This window comes from Schistocerca americana, chromosome 3 (assembly GCF_021461395.2).
Source record: "Schistocerca americana isolate TAMUIC-IGC-003095 chromosome 3, iqSchAmer2.1, whole genome shotgun sequence".
Lineage (NCBI taxonomy): Eukaryota > Metazoa > Arthropoda > Insecta > Orthoptera > Acrididae > Schistocerca > Schistocerca americana.
This window is the reverse complement of record NC_060121.1, coordinates 372939129-372963250: the sequence shown is the minus strand read 5'-3', so window position 1 is coordinate 372963250 and position 24122 is coordinate 372939129. Positions and strand designations below refer to the sequence as shown.

The 24122-nt window shown below is 40.3% G+C and overlaps 1 protein-coding gene across 4 annotated transcripts in view; it reads left to right on the top strand.

The window, feature by feature from the left end:
* LOC124607155 (folliculin) overlaps window positions 1-24122 on the top strand; it is a 163792-nt gene that overhangs the window by 56405 nt on the left and 83265 nt on the right. For 3 of the 4 annotated variants that reach the window (XM_047139367.1, XM_047139369.1, XM_047139368.1), the window contains exons 2-4: window positions 17518-17736; window positions 17981-18127; window positions 18281-18502. In XM_047139367.1, the coding sequence (XP_046995323.1) occupies window positions 17539-17736; window positions 17981-18127; window positions 18281-18502 (567 nt within the window). In that variant the 5' untranslated portion in view covers window positions 17518-17538. Of the gene's footprint in view, window positions 1-8571; window positions 8634-17517; window positions 17737-17980; window positions 18128-18280; window positions 18503-24122 lie in introns of all 4 variants that reach the window. The other variant, XM_047139366.1, reaches the window with a different exon arrangement.

The following is a 24122-nucleotide window of genomic DNA, read 5'->3' as shown; positions in this document are numbered from 1 at the left end:
TGGGCATTCAAAGTTGTCTCATGCTGCAGGAAGTGAATCAGAAGGGGGCCATCTTTGTCAAAGAAGAACGTCAGCATAGGGGAAAACGATTCACCTCGGATGACGACATCCAGCTGTACATGTGGAATTGGTTAACATCGCAGCCCTGGGAATTTTATGAGACAGCCAGTCACCACCTTGTGTCACAGAGGGACGTGTCTCAACAGCCAGGGTCAATACTTCTAAAATATAGGTTCTCATTTCTGTGATGATGCCTCCAACTCTTTTCTTTTTGAACACCTCTTATACATGTAACCCTATGTCATGAGTTACACACAAGTACAACTTTGTGTATTAAGTAGATATTTTACTGTATGGAACTTACATAGCTTTTGAAGCCTGCTAAACCATGTGTTTTACTAATGTCCTCAGCAAAAGCCTGCACACAATCACTTGTAATATCTTTCTTTAAGCTGTAAGGTACACTACAGACATACACTCCTGGAAATGGAAAAAAGAACACATTGACACCGCTGTGTCAGACCCACCATACTTGCTCCGGACACTGCGAGAGGGCTGTACAAGCAATGATCACACGCACGGCACAGCGGACACACCAGGAACCACGGTGTTGGCTGTCGAATGGCGCTAGCTGCGCAGCATTTGTGCACCGCCGCCATCAGTGTCAGCCAGTTTGCCTTGGCATACGGAGCTCCATCGCAGTCTTTAACACTGGTAGCATGCCGCGACAGCATGGACGTGAACCGTATGTGCAGTTGACGGACTTTGAGCGAGGGCGTATAGTGGGCATGCGGGAGGCCGGGTGGACGTACCGCCGAATTGCTCAACACGTGGGGTGTGAGGTCTCCACAGTACATCGATGTTGTCGCCAGTGGTCGGCGGAAGGTGCACGTGCCCGTCGACCTGGGACCGGACCGCAGCGACGCACGGATGCACGCCAAGACCGTAGGATCCTACGCAGTGCCGTAGGGGACCGCACCGCCACTTCCCAGCAAATTAGGGACACTGTTGCTCCTGGGGTATCGGCGAGGACCATTCGCAACCGTCTCCATGAAGCTGGGCTACGGTCCCGCACACCGTTAGGCCGTCTTCCGCTCATGCCCCAACATCGTGCAGCCCGCCTCCAGTGGTGTCGCGACAGGCGTGAATGGAGGGACGATTGGAGACGTGTCGTCTTCAGCAATGAGAGTCGCTTCTGCCTTGGTGCCAACGATGGTCGTATGTGTGTTTGGCGCCGTGCAGGTGAGCGCCACAATCAGGACTGCATACGACCGAGGCACACAGGGCCAACACCCGGCATCATGGTGTGGGGAGCGATCTCCTACACTGGCCGTACACCACTGGTGATCGTCGAGGGGACACTGAATAGTGCACGGTACATCCAAACCATCATCAAACCCATCGTTCTACCATTCCTAGACCGGCAAGGGAACTTGCTGTTCCAACAGGACAATGCACGTCCGCATGTATCCCGTGCCACCCAACGTGCTCTAGACGGTGTAAGTCAACTACCCTGGCCAGCAAGATCTCCGGATCTGTCCCCCATTGAGCATGTTTGGGACTGGATGAAGAGTCGTTTCACGCGGTCTGCACGTCCAGCACGAACGCTGGTCCAACTGAGGCGCCAGGTGGAAATGGCATGGCAAGCCGTTCCACAGGACTACATCCAGCATCTCTACGATCGTCTCCATGGGAGAATAGCAGCCTGCATTGCTGCGAAAGGTGGATATACACTGTACTAGTGCTGACATTGTGCATGCTCTGTTGCCTGTGTCTATGTGCCTGTGGTTCTGTCAGTGTGATCATGTGATGTATCTGACCCCAAGAATGTGTCAATAAAGTTTCCCCTTCCTGGGACAATGAATTCACGGTGTTCTTATTTCAATTTCCAGGAGTGTATATATTGTAAAAGTCAGAGGAGCAAGTAGGTAAAAAGACGAGGGCTAATAGAAATCCTTGAGTAACAGAAGAGATATTGAATTTAATTGATGAAAGGAGAAAATATAAAAATGCAGTAAGTGAAGCAGGCAAAAAGGAATACAAACGTCTCAAAAAAGAGATTGACAGGAAGTGCAAAATGGCTAAGCAGGGATGGCTAGAGGACAAATGTAAGGATGTAGAGGCTTATATCACTAGGGGTAAGATAGATACTGCCTACAGGAAAATTAAAGAGACCTTTGGGGAAAAGAGGGCCACTTGTATGAATATCAAGAGCTCAGATGGAAACCCAGTTCTAAGCAAAGAAGGGAAAGCAGAAAGGTGGAAGGAGTATATAGAGGGCCTATACAAGGATGATGTTCTTGAGGACAATATTATGGAAATGGAAGAGGATGTAGATGAAGATGAAATGGGAGATATGATACTGCGTGAAGAGTTTGACAGAGCACTGAAAGACCTGAGTCGCAAAAAAACTCCGGGAGTAGACAACACTCCATTAGAACTACTGACGGCCTTGGGAGAGCCAGTCCTGACAAAACTCTACCATCTGGTGAGCAAGATGTATGAGACAGGCGAAATATCCTCAGACTTCAAGAAGAATATAATAATTCCAATCCCAAAGAAAGCACGTCTTGACAGATGTGAAAATTACCGAACTATCAGTTTAATAAGTCACAGCTGCAAAATACTAACACAAATTCTTTACAGACGAATGGAAAAACTAGTAGAAGCCGACCTTGGGGAAGATCAGTTTGGATTCCGTAGAAATATTGGAACACATGAGGCAATACTGACCCTACGATTTATCTTAGAAAATAGATTAAGGAAAGACAAACCTATGTTCCTAGCATTTGTAGACTTAGAGAAAGCTTTTGACAATGTTGACTGGAATACTCTCTTTCAAATTCTGAAGGTGGCAGGGGTAAAATACAGGGAGCGAAAAACTATTTACAATTTATACCGAAACCAGATGGCAGTTATAAGAGTCGAGGGACATGAAAGGGAAGCAGTGGTTGGGAAGGGAGTGAGACAGGGTTGTAGCCTCTCCCCGATGTTGTTCAATCTGTATATTGAGCAAGCAGTAAAGGAAACAAAAGAAAAATTCGGAATAGGTATTAAAATCCATGGAGAAGAAATAAAAACTTTGAGGTTCGCTGATGACATTGTAATTCTCTGAGAGACAGCAAAGGAGTTGGAAGAGCAGTTGAATGGAATGGATATGGTCTTGAAAGGAGGATATAAGATGAACATCAACAAAAGCAAAACAAGGATAATGGAATGTAGTCGAATTAAGTCGGGTGATGCTGAGGGTATTAGATTAGGAAATGAGACGCTTAAAGTAGTCAAGGAGTTTTGCTACTTGGAGAGCAAAATAACTGATGATGGTCGAAGTAGAGAGGATATACAATGTAGACTGGCAATGGCAAGGAAAGCGTTTCTGAAGAAGAGAAATTTGTTAACATTGAGTATTGATTTAAGTGTCAGGAAGTCGTTTCTGAGAGTATTTGTATGGAGTGTAGCCATGTATGGAAGTGAAACATGGACGATAAATAGTATGGACAAGAAGAGAATAGAAGCTTTCGAAATGTGGTGCTATAGAAGAATGCTGAAGATTAGACGGGTAGATCACATAACTAGTGAGGAAGTATTGAATAGGATTGGGGAGAAGAGAAGGTTGTGGCACGACTTGACCAGAAGAAGGAATCGGTTGGTAGGGCATGTTCTGAGGCATCAAGGGATCACCAATTTAGTATTGGAGGGCAGCGTGGAGGGTAAAAATCGTAGAGGGAGACCAAGAGATGAATACACTAAACAGATACAGAAGGATGTAGGTTGCAGTAGGTACTGGGAGATGAAGAAGCTTGCACAGGATAGAGTAGCATGGAGAGCTGCATCAAACCAGTCTCAGGACTGAAGACCACAACAACAACAACAACTTTATAACCAAGTTACCTGATTGGCTCTACATCAAAGCACAGACTGCCGGCTTCAAGCACACAAGTAAATACATGAATCACAGTTAACTTACATGTTTGCTTACATTTGGAACAACATGACAGATGTTTTTTGGACCTCATCTCCTGACAGCAGAATAGTGGTTTGTTGTTCTGTTATCTGGTGACTACTTGGTCAAGTTCCACACATTATGTTGTTGAAGTTCTTTTTGAAGACTGGTTCCAGTGCCCCCAACCCCCACACCTCCAAAAAAAAGCTTCACTTTAAAAGAATGGTGTCACCATTCAGCAGCTATAAACATTAAAAATCCCTTGTATGTGTCAGAGAATTAGACAATTCACCACATTGCCTGATATAACTTAGCAAATACCACATTTCAGTGAATTTACTCTTACAGTGAAGAGATTGGCAGTTGACCTTCCCCATAAACAAATTGCACATGAATATATGGAAAGGCATGTTATACTTCTAAACAAGCTGTATATGTCTGCCATGAGTTTTAGTTTTTATAATGCAGTTGTGCATAATGACTCCAAATCTCAAAACCTATTTGCTCCATAACCTCTGGTTCTAAAGATGTGTACAGAGAGCTGGGTTGCAACATGTCCTTGAAAATGCATTTCATCAACTCACATCTTGCCTCTTTCTCTGAAAACCTTGGTTCCACCAGTGGCAGACATGGTGAACTTTTTCATTGAGGCATGTTGACCAACTTCTGCTAGACATTTTAGCATGACATGCCAAATGTTCAGCACAAACCCAAGTCTACAGCTGAGAAATTCAAACCAAATACACCTTAAATTAAGAAAGGCCAGAGGGGTTAAGGGAACATAGTATACATTGTAGAGAGGGTTCCCTCCTGTGCAATTCAGAAAACCTGTTATTGGTAGGAAGGATCCGGAGGGTGCCAGCTGTGCAGCAGTTATTGAAGTGAAGTGTGTTGTCTTAGGCAGCATGTTCAGCAACTGGGCGGTCCATCTGCCTCTTGGCCAAAGTTTGTTGGTGGCCATCCATACAGACAGAGAGCTTGTTGCTTGTTATGCACAAATAGGAAGCAACACAGTGGTTGCAGCTTAGTTTGTTGATCACATGACTACATTCACAGGTAGGCATGCCTTTGATAGGACAGGAGATGCCTGTGACTGGGCTGGACTAGGTAGTGCCGGGAGGAAGTACGGGGCAGGTCTTTCATCTAGGTCTGTTGCAGGCATATGGTTCATAGGACAAAAGGTTGGGAGCAGGAGTGGACTATCCCATCAAACACAGTGCTACCTGAAAAGCAGTCATGTGATCTACAAGCTCAGCTGCAACCACTGTGCTGCTTTCTCCATGGGCATGACAACTGACAAGCTGTCTGTCTGCATGAATGGTCATCGACAACCTGTGGCCAAGGGACAGCTGGGCCACCCAGTAGCTGAACATGCTGCCCAACACAATGTTCTTCATTTCAGTGACTGCTGCCATCTGGATCCTTCCTACCAACACCAGATTTTCTGAATTGCACAGGTGGGAGCTCTGCCTGCTGTGGAGTGCTCTATGTACCTGTAACCCCTCTGGCCTGAGCCTTCACTAGTCCTTGTCCTTCACCTACTTGTCCCCTTACTTGCTCCCACTCCAGCACTACACAGCTTTCTATTACAGCAACACAGGCACTAGTCTTTTTCCCCTCCTCAATTTCTCACCTTTTCCACTCCCCCTCCCCTCCCCTCCCCCTCTTGGCCCTGTCCCCCCTGAAACCACCTGACTGCACCTACCATACCTCTCCCACGATGTCCCTACACACTCCCATGAACAGCACACCATCTTCCCCCATCCCTACACTGGTATTTCTCCCTCTTCCCACATCCTCTTTATTCCCGCCACACATCTACATATCTGCAGATCACACTGAATTGCCTGGCAGAGGGTTCATCAAACCACCTTCACAAAAATTCTCTATTTTCCACTCTCAAACAGTGCAGGGAAAAAAACGAACACCTATATCTTTCCATACGAGCTCTGATTTCCCTTGTTTTATTATGATGATCATTTCTTTCTATGTAGGTTGGCGTCAACGAAATATTCTTGCATTTGGAGCAGAAAGATGGTGATTGAAATTTCATGAGGAGATTCCACTGCAACAAAAAATGCCTTTATTTTAATGGGGCCCACCCAAAATCCTGTAACATGTCCGTGACAATCTCTCCCCTATTTTGCAATAATACAAAACATGCTGCTCTTCATTGAATTTTCTTGATGTACTCCATTAATCCTATCTCATAAGGATCCCACATTGTGCAGCACTACTGTGGAAGAGGATGGACAAGCATAGTGTAAGCAGTCTCTTTAGTAGATCTGTTACATTTTCTAAGTGTTCTGGCAATAAAACAGAGTCTTTGTTTTGCCTTCCCCACAAAATTTTCTGTATGTTCTTCCCAATTTAAATTGTTCATAATTGTAATTCCTATGTATTTAGTTGAATTTACGGCCTTTACATTAGATTGATTTAATGTGTAACCATAGTTTAATGGATTCCTTTTAGCACTCATGTGGATTACCTCAGACTTTTCATTATTTAGGGTCAATTGCCAATTTTGTCACCATTCAGATATCTTTTTTAAATTGTTTTGCACTTTATTTTTACTCTTCCGATAAGTTTACTAGATGATAAACGACAGCATCATCTGCAAATAACCTAAGACAGCTGCTCAGATTGTCTCCTAAATAATTTATATAGACAAGCAACAGCAGAGGGCCTATAACACTGCCTTGGGGAACGCCAGAAATAATTTCAGTTTTACTCAATGACTTTCCATCAGTTACTATGAATGCATTATTGTTGCCAAGATAGACATGAAGCCCACACCTACTACAGTACTACAAGTTTATATGCCAACTAGCTCTGCAGATGATGAAGAAATTGATGAAATGTATGATGAGATAAAAGAAATTATTCAGGTAGTGAAGGGAGATGAAAATTTAATAGTCATGGGTGACTGGAATTCAACAGTAGGAAAAGGAAGAGAAGGAAACGTAGTAGGTGAATATGAATTAGGGCTAAGAAATGAAAGAGGAAGCCACCTGGTAGAATTTTGCACAGAGAATAACTTAATCATAGCTAACACTTGGTTCAAGAATCATAAAAGGAGGTTGTATACTTGGAAGAAGCCTGGAGATACTGACAGATTTTAGATAGATTATATAATGGTAAGACAGAGATTTAGGAACCATTTATAATTTGTTATCAAATACCAAAAAAACTTTGTGGTAACAGTAGTATAAATAAATCATGAAATGCAGAAACACACACACAAAGTAATTCTCCTGGCCTCAGTCTCCACAAACCAGTGCACCCTCACCATTTACCCAGTAATCATCTCCCCTCCCATCCCCACCCATTTCACTCCTCCACACCACTGTCATTGTACACCACACAGACTCAGTGAGTGAAGTAGCGCAGTGGTTGGCACACTGGACTCACATTTGGGAGGACAACAGTTCCAACCCAAGTCTGCCCACGCAGATGTAGGTTTTCTGTGATTTCCCTAAATCACTCCAGGCACATGCTGGAATGGTTCCTTTGAAAGGACATGGCAGATATCCTTCCCCATCCTTGAATTAATCCGAGTTTCTGCTCTGTGTCTAATGACCTCAATGTTAATGGGAAGTTGAACCCTAATCTTCCTTCCTTCCTTTTACCACACGGACTCATGGGCTATGGTGCCTTGCATCACATTCGTAGCCAATTCATCACTTGCTGCATCTCTCTCTCTCCTACCTTGCACACCTGCTGTCTCCCTCCAAAGCACCAGCTACCTCTCTCCAGTCCGACATCACAATTCCCGCCTCTTTCTCTCTGTACTCGTGCCACTGAATACAACCTCCTGCCTCAGTCCATCTGCTCAACTGTGATGCTGGTGTTGTGCGTTCTGCATAAGTGTATGTGTATGGGATGAGGGGGACAAACTGAAGTGGCACCACCACACATTAAAGTCAAATAAAAATCTCAGTTGTGTTGGCCCTCATAGCACAACTCTCCTCAGTGATCGTGGGGCTCTTCCGTACACTTGCTGAAATATTTTTGTCGTAATGGTATTTGTGGTTAATAGTAAGAGTGACAAAAGTGAACATAGGATGAACTGTGGAATTCACCACCACAAATACCAAAAGTAAAAATGAGTAGTTTCCTTACAGATTATGTGACCCTTTCTGTGATTCAAAATGGAATTTTTGAATTTTAGAGCAAAAATATTTAATAGTTGCTTGCTGACATCAAAAAGGAAACTGAAAATCCTCAGATATTAAGAGACAAATTTAGAGTATCTTAGTATCCATTCCTCCTATAATTTATCAGAATATTTGGACATGAGGAATAATGTTACTGTGAAACATGCTTCAACTTTTACAGAATTCAGAAAGCCAGTAGAGTTATCTAAAATCAGTATAGTTACATAAACAATTAGTATGAAATAGCAGATAAAAACAGTAGCTGAGTTGTTTAAGAGGGAGTGCAGCACCAGACTTTTTTCCTTCCCAAAAGTGGCTTTTTTTCAGTACTTAGTTTCCATGATTATTGGTTGCAGTACAGTAGTTTAATATTTAGTTTTATTTTTCTCAGACTATTTTAACAAGGTTGCTGACAACCCGACTGACACACACACACACTGGTTGTAATTAATTGAGTATACTTTATACTAGGCTCTTCCAATGCGGCTCCATGAAGCAGGGACACACATACCAGCACCTCGTCATGCTCACAGGCAGGTACAAGTAGTATAGGCTACCTGCCAGAGGGGCTCATTGCATACATTATATGCAAGTGCAGGCTTTTTGGCCACCCTTGCCTATAGATGCTTGATCAGTAGAGTACAATCGTGTATGCTATGTCCCAGCTGCAAAACTGCCTGCATGTCAACCATTTGCACACATCGGCCCAGCTGTACATTGTGCACTGTAACAGTTAACTTTGTAGACATAGCATGCAATTGCTGCATCTATCTGTTAGTGTATAATTTGCTTCATTCTACATCCATGAAGGCTCTCATTCATCATAGAATTTATGGAACATGATGTATTAATGAATTAAAATGAATGTCCATGATCGTGACTTTTCAGTCTTCTTTAGCTGACTGGTTCTTTTGTGTTTAGTAACCTCAAAGTTATTGCTGAGGTGCCCAGCTATCATGTTCATTGTACAACTGTTCTGTTTATTTTTTTGAATACTGATTTTATATTGAGCAGGCAGTAAAGGAAGCAAAAGAAAAATTTGGAGTAGGTATTAAAATTCATGGAGAAGCAGTAAAAACTTTGAGGTTCACCGATGACATTGTAATTCTGCCAGAGACAGCAATGGACTTGGAAGAGCAGTTGAACGGAATGGACAGTGTCTTGAAAGGAGGATATAAGATGAACATCAACAAAAGCAAAACGAGGATAATGGACTGTAGTCAAATTAAATCGGGTGATGCTGAGGGAATTAGATTAGGAAATGAGACACTTAAAGTAGTAAAGGAGTTTTGCTATTTAGGAAGTAAAATAACTGATGATGGTCGAAGTAGAGAGGATATAAAATGTAGACTGGCAATAGCAAGGAAATCGTTTCTGAAGAAGAGAAATTTGTTAACGTCGAGTATAGACTTAAGTGTCAGGAAGTCGTTTCTGAAAGTATTTGTATGGAGTGCAGCCATGTATGGAAGTGAAACATGGACGATAACTAGTTTGGACAAGAAGAGAATAGAAGCTTTCGAAATGTGGTGCTACAGAAGAATGCTGAAGATTAGATGGGTAGATCACATAACTAATGAGGAGGTGTTGAATAGGATTGGGGAGAAGAGAAGTTTGTGGCACAACTTGACTAGAAGAAGGGATCGGTTGGTAGGACATGTTTTGAGGCATTAAGGGATCACAAATTTAGCATTGGAGGGCAGCGTGGAGGGTAAAAATCGTAGAGGGAGACCAAGAGATGAATACACTATGCAGATTCAGAAGGATGTAGGTTGCAGTAGGTACTGGGAGATGAAGAAGCTTGCACAGGACAGAGTAGCATGGAGAGCTGCATCAAACCAGTCTCAGGACTGAAGACCACAACAACAACAACAACGATTTTATAAGGTGTTTCATAACTAATTAATGTTTCGAGAATGCTGTTTTTCCCTACTTGCTTCATAAGTAATATATGTTTGAGTTCCCAACAACTAAAAAATTGTTTTTTTCTTGTATGTCCATCTGGAACCCATTGGAGGAATTTTCTCAGTCCCAACAGAAGAGGCAGGCAGTTAACACTTATTAATTTCTCTTCCTGTAACTGATGATGTCCCATTGCTACAGTTATCACTTTACATGTGTAATTGTATACTTAGTCATCATTTATACAGAAAGTTACCATGAAATGGTAACCTTCATAGTACTGCAGCCAACAAAGAAAAATTGGCAGAAGAAATTCATGTAATCTTAATTTTTTGTACAGTTGGAGGGAGTTCCATGAGCAATGTACTAAAAATCTTGATCAGTGGTGTGTGAGAGTGGGGCTGTGGTGCGGCATTTAAAGGTAACTTTTTTAGGTTTTTCTTGACTAAATAAAAAATCATGACTACTAGCAAAAAAGTTTCCCAGTACAAAATTGAAGTACATTAAATTTACTACAAAAAAATCTTTTTTATTTTTCCTCTGGGATTAACAGTGTCCATGCTGCGGGGGATGCAAAAATCAGAGTTTATTAAAATAGTGTTGCAGTGGTATAAACTAAATGTTTATTTTAAAGTCAAGCAGATTAAGCTCAAATATTATATGTATGCACCACATGTAAATGCAGTAGAGCCATATTAAGAGAGAAATTGTGATCTGGGATTGTAACAGGATGGAGGGGTGGTTGGTGGAGGGAAGACAGGTCGCTGGATTGTGATCGTGCACGTCCCTCCTTCATAGATCTGCGAAATGAAGAGTGAGCTGCCAATTCCTCACTCAATCTACTGCATTACATCACAAGAAGCAAATACAGCATGTGTAACAAAGTTATATCGCCCCTTCTATGGCACACCTTGTGAATCACTGGTGACACAGTGCCCAAAGGGTATTTATTTTCCACAAAGTGCTTTAACACTGTGTGTAATGTACACTAATAACACATACACAGGAAGCTCATGTAGACAGAATCTGAATAAATCTCTGCACTGCTAGATGATTCTTAGTCATCAAGTACAGTGGCTATAGTGTTCTTTGCTGAAAGGCAAGTTCCCCCACCTGAAGTGCTGCTTGCTTCTCAGTTTATAGACAGGTTATATCTCCCCAGCATTTCTTGTTCAATTCCCTTATGTGAGTAGATAAAGTAACTTAATTGAGCTTGTGTTTACATAGAAGAGTTATTTTCAGTATATTAAATGAGTACTTATTTGCAGTTGTTAAGTGGGCTATTATGTAAGACAGTCCAACACCTGTAGTTTCCAACACTCTACCATTCTGAAGACCTGGCCCTAAGTACAACATTTTCAGCAATGTTGGTTCCATTATCAATGGCTGGAATACATTTCAGAGCATGAGGGTTACGAAATGCATCACCTCAGCCTCAGCTCTTACAACATCTCAAGAGGCCCAATGGCTTAAATTGACTCTCTTTGCAACAGAAGTAGGTCATCTAGATGTTGTGAAACAACTTCAGACATTTCAACATAAGTTGAGCAATGCATTGCAGCAGATTACTGTTCTAGACTTTAACATGATTAATCCCACTCCATCAGACACATTCACGCCCACCTCGGAAGATATACTATGGATGTTTGGCAAGTGGCTCCAATCATTGCAGCCCACTCTACAAGAGCCAGCAGTTCCTGAATGGAAGAGATTTATGTAGTCTTATCAGAAACACAATTAATGGTGAGAGGAGCCCATTAACTTCTTGGTCATCCATTAATTCACAACAAAGTAACTACAATGTGGTTACACAGATTTACGATAGACAGCAATAACGTGCCACATTTAACAATCCAATCCCTTTCCTCCAGTACTAGATAAGTCTCTGAGAACATCATACATATTCTGCATTGTTTATACCAACATATTTTATATAAAAGCTCACTTAACAACAGAAATAAGTTCTCAGTTAATTGACTGTCAATCTTGGTGAAGTTAGTTTCTCTACTCACATAAGAGAACTGAATAGGAAATGCTAGGGACTTATAGTTCGCCTGTAAACTGAAAAGTCAGCAGTGGTTTAGTGAGAGAATTTTCTTTCACCATAACACAACAACTGCCGTACATGATGACTAAGAATCAATTTACCCTCTAGCAGTGTAGAGCTGTGTGCAGAGATTTACATAGATTCTGTCCATATGCGTTTCCTGTGTAAGTATTTTTTGTAACTCATACATATATTCCATGTAGCGTTAAAGCACATTGTGGAAAATAAACATCCTCCATGGAAGTTTGCACACTGCATCACCACAAGGCACGCTGTAGAAGCACTGGCATAACTTCATGATACACCCTGTAGCTGCTTTTTGTGACATAGTGGGGCAGAGAGAATGAAGAATCACCTGCTCTCTTTTCAGTTTGCAGATCTGTGAAGGAGGGAAGTGCATGACCACAATCCCTTATGCATCTAATTTCCATCTTCCTCCCACCACCCTGCTACAGCCAGGGAACCGAGTTTATCATTAATATGGCTCTACTGCACTTACATGCGGTACACAATTTAATATTTGATCTTAACCTCCTTCATTTAAAAATAAACATTAATTTTATACCATTACAGCACTATTTTTATTAGTATGTGATTTTTCCACCCCCCCCCCCCCCACCCCCCAAAGTGGAAACTGTTGGTTCTAAAGAAAACAAATGAAAAGGGCTTCTTTTGCTGTAAATTTAATGTAGTTAATTTTTTACTGGCAAACTTTTTCACTACAAGCCATAATTTTCAATTTATTCAAGAGATACCTAAAAAAGTCATGTTTGAAGGCCCCCACACTCCCATGCTCACATTCTATCAATCAAGATTTATAGTACAGCTACAAAAATAATCGATTTTTGGCTATATAATGTAACTGGATAGATCATAAGGTAGAAAACAGATGGCAGTTTCAACTAGGCAGACTGTGTTCTCCTGCCATTGCTTGGTGAGTAGATTTTTTATCTGTCCAATTCCAATTACATTAAGATGTTTAGTATGTTATTCATGGCTCCCCCTCCTACTACTGTACAAAAATTTGTGAATACAAGAATTTTTTCACATATTCCATTGCCTGGTGAAACTTTGTTGTGATGCCTCATGTAAGGAGGAGAAATGCGTGCCATCAAGTTTCCGTCTTTGATAAAGGTCGGATTGTAGCCTATCGTGATTGCGGTTTATCGTATCGCGACATTGCTGCTCGCGTTGGTCGAGATCCAATGACTGTTCACAGAATATGGAATCGGTGGGTTCAGGAGGGTAATATGGAATGCCGTGCTGGATCCTCAACGGCCTTGTATCACTAGCAGTCGAGATGACAGGCATCTTATCCGCATGGCTGTAAAGGATCGTGCAGCCACGTCTCGATCCCTGAGTCAACATATGCTAGACAACAACGATCTACACGAACAGTTCGACGACTTTTGCAGCAGCATGGACTATCAGCTCGGAGACCGTGGCTGCGGTTACCCTTGACGCTGCATCACAGACAGGAGCACCTGTGATGGTATACTCAACATCGAACCTGGGTGCACGAATGGCAAAACGTCATTTTTTCGTATGATTCCAGGTTCTGTTTACAGCATCATGACAGTTACATCCATGTTTGGCGACATCATGGTGAATCACATTGGAAGTGTGTATTTGTCATCGCCATACTGGAGTATCAACTGGCGTGATGGTATGGGGTGCCATTGGTTCCACATCTCGGTCACCTCTTGTTCGTATTGATGGCACTTTGAACAGTGGACGTTACATTTCAGATGTGTTACGACCCGTGGCTCTACCCTTCATTCGATCCCTGTGAAACCCTACATTTCAGCAGGATAATGCATGACCGCATGTTGCAAGTCCTGTACGGGCCTTTCTGGACACAGAAAATTTTCAACTGCTGCCCTGGACAGCACATTCTGCAGATTTCTCACCAACTGAAACCGTCTGGTCAATGGTGGCCGAGCAACTGACTTATCACAATAGGCCAGTCACTACTCTTGATGAACTATGGTATTGTGTTGAAGCTGCTTGGGCAGCTGTACCTGTACACGCCATCCAAGCTCTGTTTGACTCAATGCCCAGGCATATCAAGGCTGTTATTACGGCCAGAGGTGGTTGTTCTGGGTACTGATTTCTCAGGATCTATGCACCCAAATTGCGTGAAAATGTAATCACATGTCAGTTCTAGTATAATATATTTGTCCAATGAATACCCTTTTATCATCTGCATTTCTTCTTGGTGTAGCAGTTTTAATGGCCAGTAGTGTAAAATTCCTGCTAGTCTTAAAAATGGCCATGTATTCTGTATGTGGCAACTTTGGATTCAACTGGCAGCAGTAGTGCACTGATGCAATGAACATGAGTTGCAGGGATTCACAAGCTTTCTAACACTGTCTCCCTCCCGCCCCACCATCAAAAACTCAGAACTCTGCCTGGCCTATTATGCATCATTGCAGTCTACAGTGCCAGTGAACTTGAATTGAAAGTGATTTGTGTTATCAGTAACAGTACAATGTTTTTGTTAATAGCTAGTTTTGTAATGGGGGAAAAAAAAGGCATTCATGTTATGCGGGCTTTAAATGGAAAGTAATAGCATATGCAGAAGAACATGGAAACAGAGCAGCTGAGCGGCCCTCCACCAGCAGAAAAAGCCATTCACTATTGGTATGTAGTAAAGAAGTAAAGAAAATGAGGAAGACTAAATGTGCAAGTAGAGGACTGAATGTAAAATGGCCAAAACTAGAAGATGATTTATTGAAATGGATTCAAGGATACCGTCAAAATGCCATTGAAATTAATACAAAAATGATTTAAAAACGTGCTCGTAAGCTAGCTCTACAGTAGCTAGCACAGACTTTAAGGGTGGAGTTGGTTGGTGCTACAGCTTTATGAAGCATCATGGACTTAGCATGCGAACCAAAACGAAAATATCTCAGAAAATGCCACAAAACTATGAAGAGAAAATATTATCTTTCCATTGCTTTATTATTCAACAGTGAAAGAAAACTTGTGTGGAACTAAGCCAAATAACAAATATGGATGAAAGTCCTCTGACGTTTGATGTGAAGAGTAACAGAACTGTTGCCATAAAAGGTGCTAAAACTGTAGCTACAAAAAAAGTGGACATGAAAAGATGCACTACCTTGTGGCCCCTTCATGTTGTGCACATAGTACTAAACTTAATCCAATGATCATTTTCAAGTCCAAAAAAGTGCCAAAACCTTCTGAAATACCACCAGTGTACATGACAATGGTTAGTTGGAAGAGACTGGTACGAAATTGTGGATTAACAGAGTGTGGGAGAGAAGGAAAGGCGCTTTATTGAAAAAAAAGTTCTCTTCTTGCACTAAATCAGTTTAGTAGACATTTGAAAAATTCTGTGAAAGAGAAAATAAGAGATGGAAATACTAACCTAGCTGTTATTCCAGGAGGACTTACTTCACAATTGCAGCCTCTTGATGTCTTTATAAATAAACCATTTAAAGTGTATATAAGAATGGAATGGTACAAATGGGTGATGGATGAAATCCAATATGAATTCGTGCTGTCATGGTTTAGAGCAAGAGAAGACATTATTGTTAAATCTTTCAATAAGTGTGGCATAAGTAACACTCTTGATGGCAGTGAAGACCATCTTATACATGAAGAGTGCAACATTGACAATGAGGAGGAGGAGGAGGAAGAAGAAGAAGAAGAAGAAGAAGAAGAAGTAGAAAGTTCAGGTGACGATGTTCAGAGATTTTAAAGGTCAGTTCAGTTTTATAAACTAAGAATTTTTTAGTATGGCTTTGCAATCTAATAACAACAGTGGTAGAAATGTTATTTCAAAAAGATTTCTTAATAATTAAAGTGTGTCTTATAGTCTGTAAAATATTGTGCATATTAAGTATTGTAGAAGCTCTGGAGAGACATGATCTCTATTGTTTGACACTCAGATGCTTTGAAATTGAGAATAGTTCTAAAACTTCACTCTAAGCCATCAAATACCTCCAAATGTTCTGGTGATGCTTTGCCAATACCAGGAATTATTCTGCAGGAGTTATTCTAGAACTTATTTACATGATTAATGGAATGCTGTTAAAACAATGCTGGTTACTTTGTGTGTAAAGAATAAATATGAAGTATCCTCTAAAGAGAGGACTATGTACCACATGATTTTTTTGATCATCTTACAATCTGTTAGCATCTCAGCTCACTGATACTTAATTCTGAGCTAAAATTGGACTATAACTATTGCTATTTTATGAGGGAGGCTGAAAAGTAATGTCTCCAGATTTTTTCATGTGAAAACTCTTAAGGCTTTTTAAATAAAATAAACTTTATTAACATTCCATATTCTTATTGTTCATGTCTACATATTTGTTTCTCACCTTGGTAATGAACACATTTCTCCCAGTGAGAGACCAGTTCATTGTTACTGTCACTGTAGAATGTTTGTTTTGTTGATGGAGCCACAAACTCACCTCTGCTTGCACCACTTCATCGCTGTCAAAATGAAGTCCTCGAAAGTTTTCTTTAAGTTTTGAAAACATGTGAAAATCAGATAGAGTCAAGACGGACTATATGGAGGGTATCAGTGACAGTGAACCCAAAGCATTGGGTTGTTAGAGGTGTTGCAGTGGTTGTGCTTGTGTGTGGTCTGCATTGTCATGCTGAAGGTAAGGCTGCTCCATGTATGGACAAACTTTTTCTGCAGTTAGAAACTCTATTATACCACACCGTTTCTCATGCACTGACATGGTTAGATTACTTATCGCCATATTACACGCTACAGTTCAGAGCTCCATAGCAACAGAGCAACTTGCATCAGTGAAGCAGGAAAGTCGACCAGTAATATGCTTGACCTGTAACACCTCATCCAGTACTGAGAACAGGATAAAGAATTCAGAGGCATTACTTTTCAGCACACCTTCGTTGTAATGAGGAAGGGGGAAAAAAATCATACTTAATTGTGCTGAGAGGGAATACCATACTAGATATGAAGCATGTCCAAATCTGTTTTGTCCTCTTCCTATGAGCTGCAGATACATATTTAATATATCCTCACTGAGTCAGTAATTCTTAAAATAAATCAAGTGCTAAGAAGGAACAGTGCATTTTCATTGATGTTAGTCGTCATGAAGGCATCATAACAAATTCTGAGTATTTTACGAGGAAATATTCTGATAACAAGACTGCTTTAATCTACAGTAGGCCATTAGAATAGTTCCCAAGGTTTCCTTTCATTGAATGTGTGTCAGTTTACATTAACTTTCTAATTTGTTTGCAGATAGAGTAAGAGCAATTTGTTTGAATTGCACAGGAGTGTTCTCTTTTTGTGAGACAATAATGGTGGCAGTTCTACATGCTTCCATTGTGACCAGAATTTTGCATGTACATAGCATATAGTTACAATGGCATCATAAAAAGTTTAACAACATTGTTAACTTTGAAATGTGTCCAAGATAATGGTGTTGCTTTCCTTGGTGGTAAAAAAATACTTTTATTTTCAGGTACTAATGTGATCAATTGAAATGAATGCTGTGATATCATTGAACCATTTCTGTGAACTCCATGGACCCAGTGTGTTATTTTGTACACAGACCTTTCATGATACTGAAGATGATCCATTGTATAATGCTGCTACAGATGAAAGTAAACACAAAAAGTTCTATGGAAAAGTTAATGTTCTCAACTCAGCTGCAGATTCTCCTGCAAGCAATTCTTGTGAGGTTTGTCAAACTTATAAAAGAGATGATATGTTTATTCAGTAAGAACATTAGTTATTTTTTTGGATTGTGGCTTTCTTTGTAATATAATATGCTCATTGAAATTTAGTAATCATCTTGTTTTATGACAATATGATTTAGGGCTCTCAACAGTGTGGAATTTAGGGCCTGACTGATGAAGTATGTGTAAACAAAATGCAAGTAATTAAATTGGAATATAAATATAGCATGAAATATTTGTTCATAGGCATGCCAGTCATTCAGTATGCAATATCTTGGGTTCATCAGCAATGACCATGAAAACCGTACAAGTTATGTCAGCACACGCCATCCGCTTCACCATAGCATCGCAACATTAGTTCGTCAGGCTTGCATCCGTAGTCTTAGTTGTGAGGTAAGAGAAGAATTAGAACCACAATTTTCATTTTGTTAACTATAGTTGATTTACAGTATTTATATCACAATTGGAATGTATCCCAGGAGTGTATTCCTTGCAATGTAAGAGGTATGAATTTTTGCATTTCATTATGCTTTTTTCCATATTTAGGTAAGCCCAGGGAAAGAAGGGCCTGTATTCTTTGGGGATGAGATAAGAGGTCACGTTTTAAGTCATACATTTTTTCTGAAAGACGCACAAGCGAGGGGCTTTCATCGATGGTATAGCCTAACAATACTGATGCGAGATAAGTTATTCCTACTGAATTCGTGGCCGTTTCTTGTCAAGAACATGAAGGCAATTATCGAAGAGATGCAGGCCAAAGCATGTAAGGTAGGAAATAAATCATTTTTTGCACTATTTGAAATTAAGTCGTTGCAATTTGTAAGCAGTTTGATAAACTGAAATTCATGGATGTACAGAAACTTATTCAGTGTCTAAAAATAATTATTAAATGTCTGAACTTCAGAGAAAGACCTCAAAATGAGGTATTTATTCTTACAATAATTTAATTGTGGGTATTTTAAGAATTAATAATAGATAAATGTAGTTTTTAGAGTGAGATTTTCACTCTGCAGCGGAGTGTGCACTGATATGAAACTTCCTGGTAGATTAAAACAGTGTGCAGGACCGAGGTGAGTACTATAAACAGAAAAAAATTACACAAAGAAATAAATATGCATCAAAATGAAAAATAGGAAGTCTGAGAGGCAGACTATTAGAAAGAATGAAAACTTCATGTCAGACACATTGTAGTGTTGTCTGACTGGGGTCTTTGAATCGTGAATGAGGTGAAGACTAATAAGTGTGAGGCTCCTTTCACCTACTTGCTTAGAAGTTTATAAACTCGTGTATAAGTTAAAATCAAAAGAGCACAAAAAATATATGTTTTTTAATACGCAGCATGCCATATTTGGCTAGACCAATGTAAGTCTAGAATATTGTCTTTGAGTATTTTTCTGTGTAACATTTACAAATAATAAGAAGCAAAATTTCTGGCATTGCCTTCATGAAAATAGACAATTACATGCAAAGCTAAAGTTACTGAACTAATATGTTTAAGTTGTTTTAAACTATGAGGTTTCCCTTCAGTTTATGAAAAGTTTGCATTCAAAAACCATGTGCGCTGTGCCTTATTTATTGTCATTTGCTCAGTGTAAAGAAGTAATACATAAGGTATGGGTTACACAAAATTGAAAACATCTGCTAATAGTAACTTTATTAAGTGAATAAAATTCCCTGCAATGGATGAAGTTATAACTCAAGTCATATAAATTAGTACAATGAAAGTGTGGATGCATTAACTTAATAGAGTGTCTTGTCCTCTTGTGCAATAATGATCACATGAGTTGACAATAATGTGACTGTAGAGCTATAGAAAGATAGATCACCATTTAGAGAGAAAGAGAGTATGTGTTAATATAACAAGTTTATGTTAGCACACTGCTGATATGAAGATAAAAGTGAGAATGTTCCACATTAATGAACAATAAAACAATGAACTGTGTCACAGATCATTTAGTGCAGAAAATTACAGTCCATTTTTAGTGTAGACTATTTGGGGGCACATTCTCACAACCATTTGCAGCCATAAACTGAATCAGAACATAGAGTAGTATCTGCATGTTTGCTGATGAAGTACATAGATTTATAAGAAATGCGGACCCTCATTTGCCTTAAAGCTGAAATTATAAATTGTAGGTGGGCCAATGGAATAAATATCAGATATTCTATTGTTATCAAATCCTACAAACTTATATTGGAATTTAAAGTCTAGTACAGACACTCTTTCATGCCTGTGAACTGTGTGCAGAGTCATGTTGACTTGAGATGGGAAGGTAGATAATGTAACTTTTATTTTTAGAAGAAATTGTAGTCAAGTAGATATGATTTCAGTTTGTGTTTGAAGTTAATTTTATTACTTATTGTAGGGGACCGATGGCCTTTGTAGTCTGGTCCCTTCAACCCCCACAAACCAACCAACCAACTTATTGTAGTGGTACCACTCAACATCACTATGGAAACTGAGTAGCTGGTTCAACATTAACTGCCGACTACTGTGGTGCCACTATCCAGATGATACCTATCATCAGGAGCCCCTCTGATGTGACCACGCCATACCTTTTCATATAAACTGGCCCAGTCTGAGTTGCCGCAATTCAATCAATGAAGTGCCACCTGTTGGTATATTGATTTTACAATTCTGACTCTGTTTGTTAATGAAAAAACTCTGATTTTGTGTGAGCTGGACTTTTTGGCTGACTGCTTATTTAAAATAGCTAGCACTCCTCTGGAAGTAGTCTGTAACCAGTATAACTTTGTCAAATAAATCAGTGTGAGTTCCCACTTGCCAGCATGTTTTGTGTGTAACTCGCCTTTACAAAAGTGGCAATGATGTGATACCGTGAAGCTTGCAAATCGAACCTTGGAAATTTTTGTAATTAGACAAGAGCATGGTTTTTCAACTGTGGAGGAACTTCAACATTTACTGACACCAACCAAGTGAGATTATCATTACCTTACGGCAGCAATATTATAACCAGTGCAAGCACTAGCAATTTTAACCAGTATGTCTTCTGTGCCTCGCGCGTTTACGGCATGATTGTGTGGCTTTTGTCCAACTCACAAGGAACCCCTTAGTGCAAGTTCAATCCTTGGTAAGGCTCATTTGCAAGCAATGTGTTAACAATTATGACAGGAAAAATATTTAGCTGCTAATGACTCACCATGTGCATCAGGAGGGTGACAGGAAAAGAGACTGGAAGGTGCAGAAATCAATCTACAGGATGTGGTCAACATTCCAGAAATGTTCAAAAAAACTATTAACTTGCACTCTGAACACTGAATGAAAAATGTCATCCCAGAATGATCACAAAGGTTCACACTATCAATATTGAAGGCAAACTCCTTGGGAGTTACAAACCAACCAGGACGTTCAGCTAGGGATCCACTCTTAAAGAATGCGTATAGAATCATGTTAGTGTAACAGGGTAATGAAAACTGATGGAATGTGATAGCATGCTACTGAATGTGAAACAGTCTGTCATGGGGATTATAGTGAAACTGGCTATCTTTTAAGGCATAGCTGCAGATAGTGTGATAATATGTGTTATAGGGGGGAAAAAGCAAACTTCTGGTGGCTTAATTTATCTAGTGGTTCCAGGTAGTATGAACTGTAATCTCACACACTTTTCAGAAGTATAGTTTGCTCTGAAGTTGTATAATTTTTATATGCAGACCAGGAATCAGGCAAAAGCAAATTATATTAACCAGCTGTTCTTGCAACCACTCTTGCTTGCTGTGATGTAAATATTCCCTACTGCCCTTGTAAGATCACACAAAAGAGAAAGAACCATAGGTGGCAGAGCACCTCCAACTTCTCGCAGCACAATAAATAACTTTCCAGCCAGTTTACTATCCATGTAACAGTTGGCATAATTGTATACAAATGCGTTCTTGATGTTAGGTGATCTTGATACATCTCTGATTTCCATGGTTCCTTCCATATGCATTTCCTCTTCAAATTCCAATTGGTCAGAGTTTGAGACAAATTTCATACTGAACTAAAGAATTAAGTTTGTTTATTTCATCTACAAATATTTGGACCGACTCCGCAGTTTGCTGTGCATTGTCAAGTTGACACATTGTTTGAAATTTCATTATCTTACGTCTTCCAATTCTGTAGCACTCTTTGAAGTTATGCAACCATCAACTGCTTCCCTTGAAATCACTATAATCTATGTCTTGTGTAATTTGATGTGCATAACATAGTAGGTCACCGTCATGCACATCCTGTAATTTGTATCGAGCGTCCTTGAAATGGGCAAACACTAGTTTTTGTAACAAGTGCGCCTTGTCCTCCCTTATACATCTGTAGTTTTTCTTATGCACTACACAGTCATATTATTGCAGACTTATTCAAAATCTGTTCATATTTGTTTTGTCACTATGCTGTAGAGGATCGTCCATCTGAATAATTATGTTTAACAACACTTGGCTTTTACTATGTTTCACTGGAGATGGGCTTTGCTGCTCCCTTTCAAATGGTTCAAATGGCTCTAAGCACTATGAGACTTAACATCTGAGGTCATCAGTCCCCTAGACTTAGAATTACTTAAACCTAACTAACCTAAGGACATCACACACATCCATACCCGAGGCAGGATTGGAACCTGTGACCGTAGCAGCAGCATGGTTCTGCTGAAGCGCCTAGAACCGCTTGGCCACAGCTGCTCTCTTTCTGACAAGAATGGGTAACTATGTGGCTCAATACCTATATCAGTATACTTTCACTTGTTAAGCATGTGTCATCGTCATTGTACTCCTCATGTATATTGTCCGCACAGTTGACTGTATACAACACCATGTGTTCCACTGACTCATCTTTCAGAAACACTAATATTTCATCTGCCTCTTCAGTCTCACTCTGCAAAATTCCGTGGGTTCCTTTCAGATGAAATGTCAACTTTGGCAACTATTGTTGTAGATGTAATGCAATTTTGCTTTGTTTATCGTAGCTGTTGCTCTGCTTTGTATCAACACCACTAGCACTGTAGCACTGTTGTGAGTTACTCGATGACAAAGCAGTTCAACTACACTCCTTAGCCTTGTGCTGTGTTCACCAGTGGATACTGCCAGTCCCGACCCCTGTTGCCATTAACAGCCAATGTTGTGGTTGCATGGTAGACAATATTTGGGAATGTCGTAAACTTCATTGGCCCTTTGCAACCTTGCATTCAAGGGGTTCCTTGTCAGAAGTGAGGGACCACACATTAAGGATACTGGAGCCTTCTCTGATGGAAGCAATGCAAATAACTGAAGCCCATGAAGCTGCTCATGCACCCTTTAGTTTGTTTATGATTGAAAATGACATTGTGGCTGTCAGTTCTCTGGCACCTGTAATGTGGGACATCATCTCCAGCGGTGCCCTCACCTGCTCTGGAGCCTAGATGACTTCATAAACACTTACACCACTGACGATGGGCCACATCAGCAGCAGCTGGTCCCTAACTGGCTTGCAACATGCAACAGGAGTGACAAAAAGGAACATTTGCAAGAACTTAGTTGTAATAGTTCAAATGCAAATGTGCCCCAACTTATTGAAGTGAGCCAAGTGAATGATAAATCTGTGGAAGTGCAGATGTCTCAGAATACAAACTAGCAAATGTATTTAGATGTATTTCTAGGCAAACACCCTGTAAAAATACTTCTGGACACTGATGCTTTTGCAGCCTTTGTAAACCAGTCCACTTCCTTGAGATTATGGTTGTCACCCTTGCAGGCAGCCGAGACAATCTTTTGGGCCTATGGATGTCATCACGTGCCCTTGCTAGAAAAACTTCCAGTTGTACTCACTTACAACCAGATCACTCATCCAATGGATTTTCTTGTGGTAGCTGATGCTACAGTGGATAACGTTTTTAGAATACTCTGTTTCCAGCCGTTTGGATTTCTGTTTATCAAACAGTACATTTCATGCAGTCCTAAGGGCCTTGCATCAAGTAAAGGCCCTCTGTGATAGACGTGCTCAAATTTTCTCACTTGGGTTAAGAGAGGCAACTGATTTTGAAGCTCATGTAACTCGAGGAGACTGCAGCCTTGCAGTTTTCGAAGTCTGCCTTGCACCCATGGCTCTGAAAGATGCTTTTAAAACAGAACTGGACAGACTTGTGTTAATACCTATTGCCCATAGTATATGGGCCACTCCATTGGTAACAGTACAGAAACCTAATGATACCATAAGAAATCATGATGATTGTAAAGTAACGATAAATGCACTGGCTAGAGTGGAAACTTATCCCCTACTGACCCAGATGAAAACTACCAAATTTTTTCAAAACTAGCCCATTGCATGTTATTCAGTAAAATTAACTTTTCAGATGCATATTTTCAAATTCTCTTGGACACTGCAGCACTAGCTTACATAGAGTTCAATACACCATATGCCCTGTAA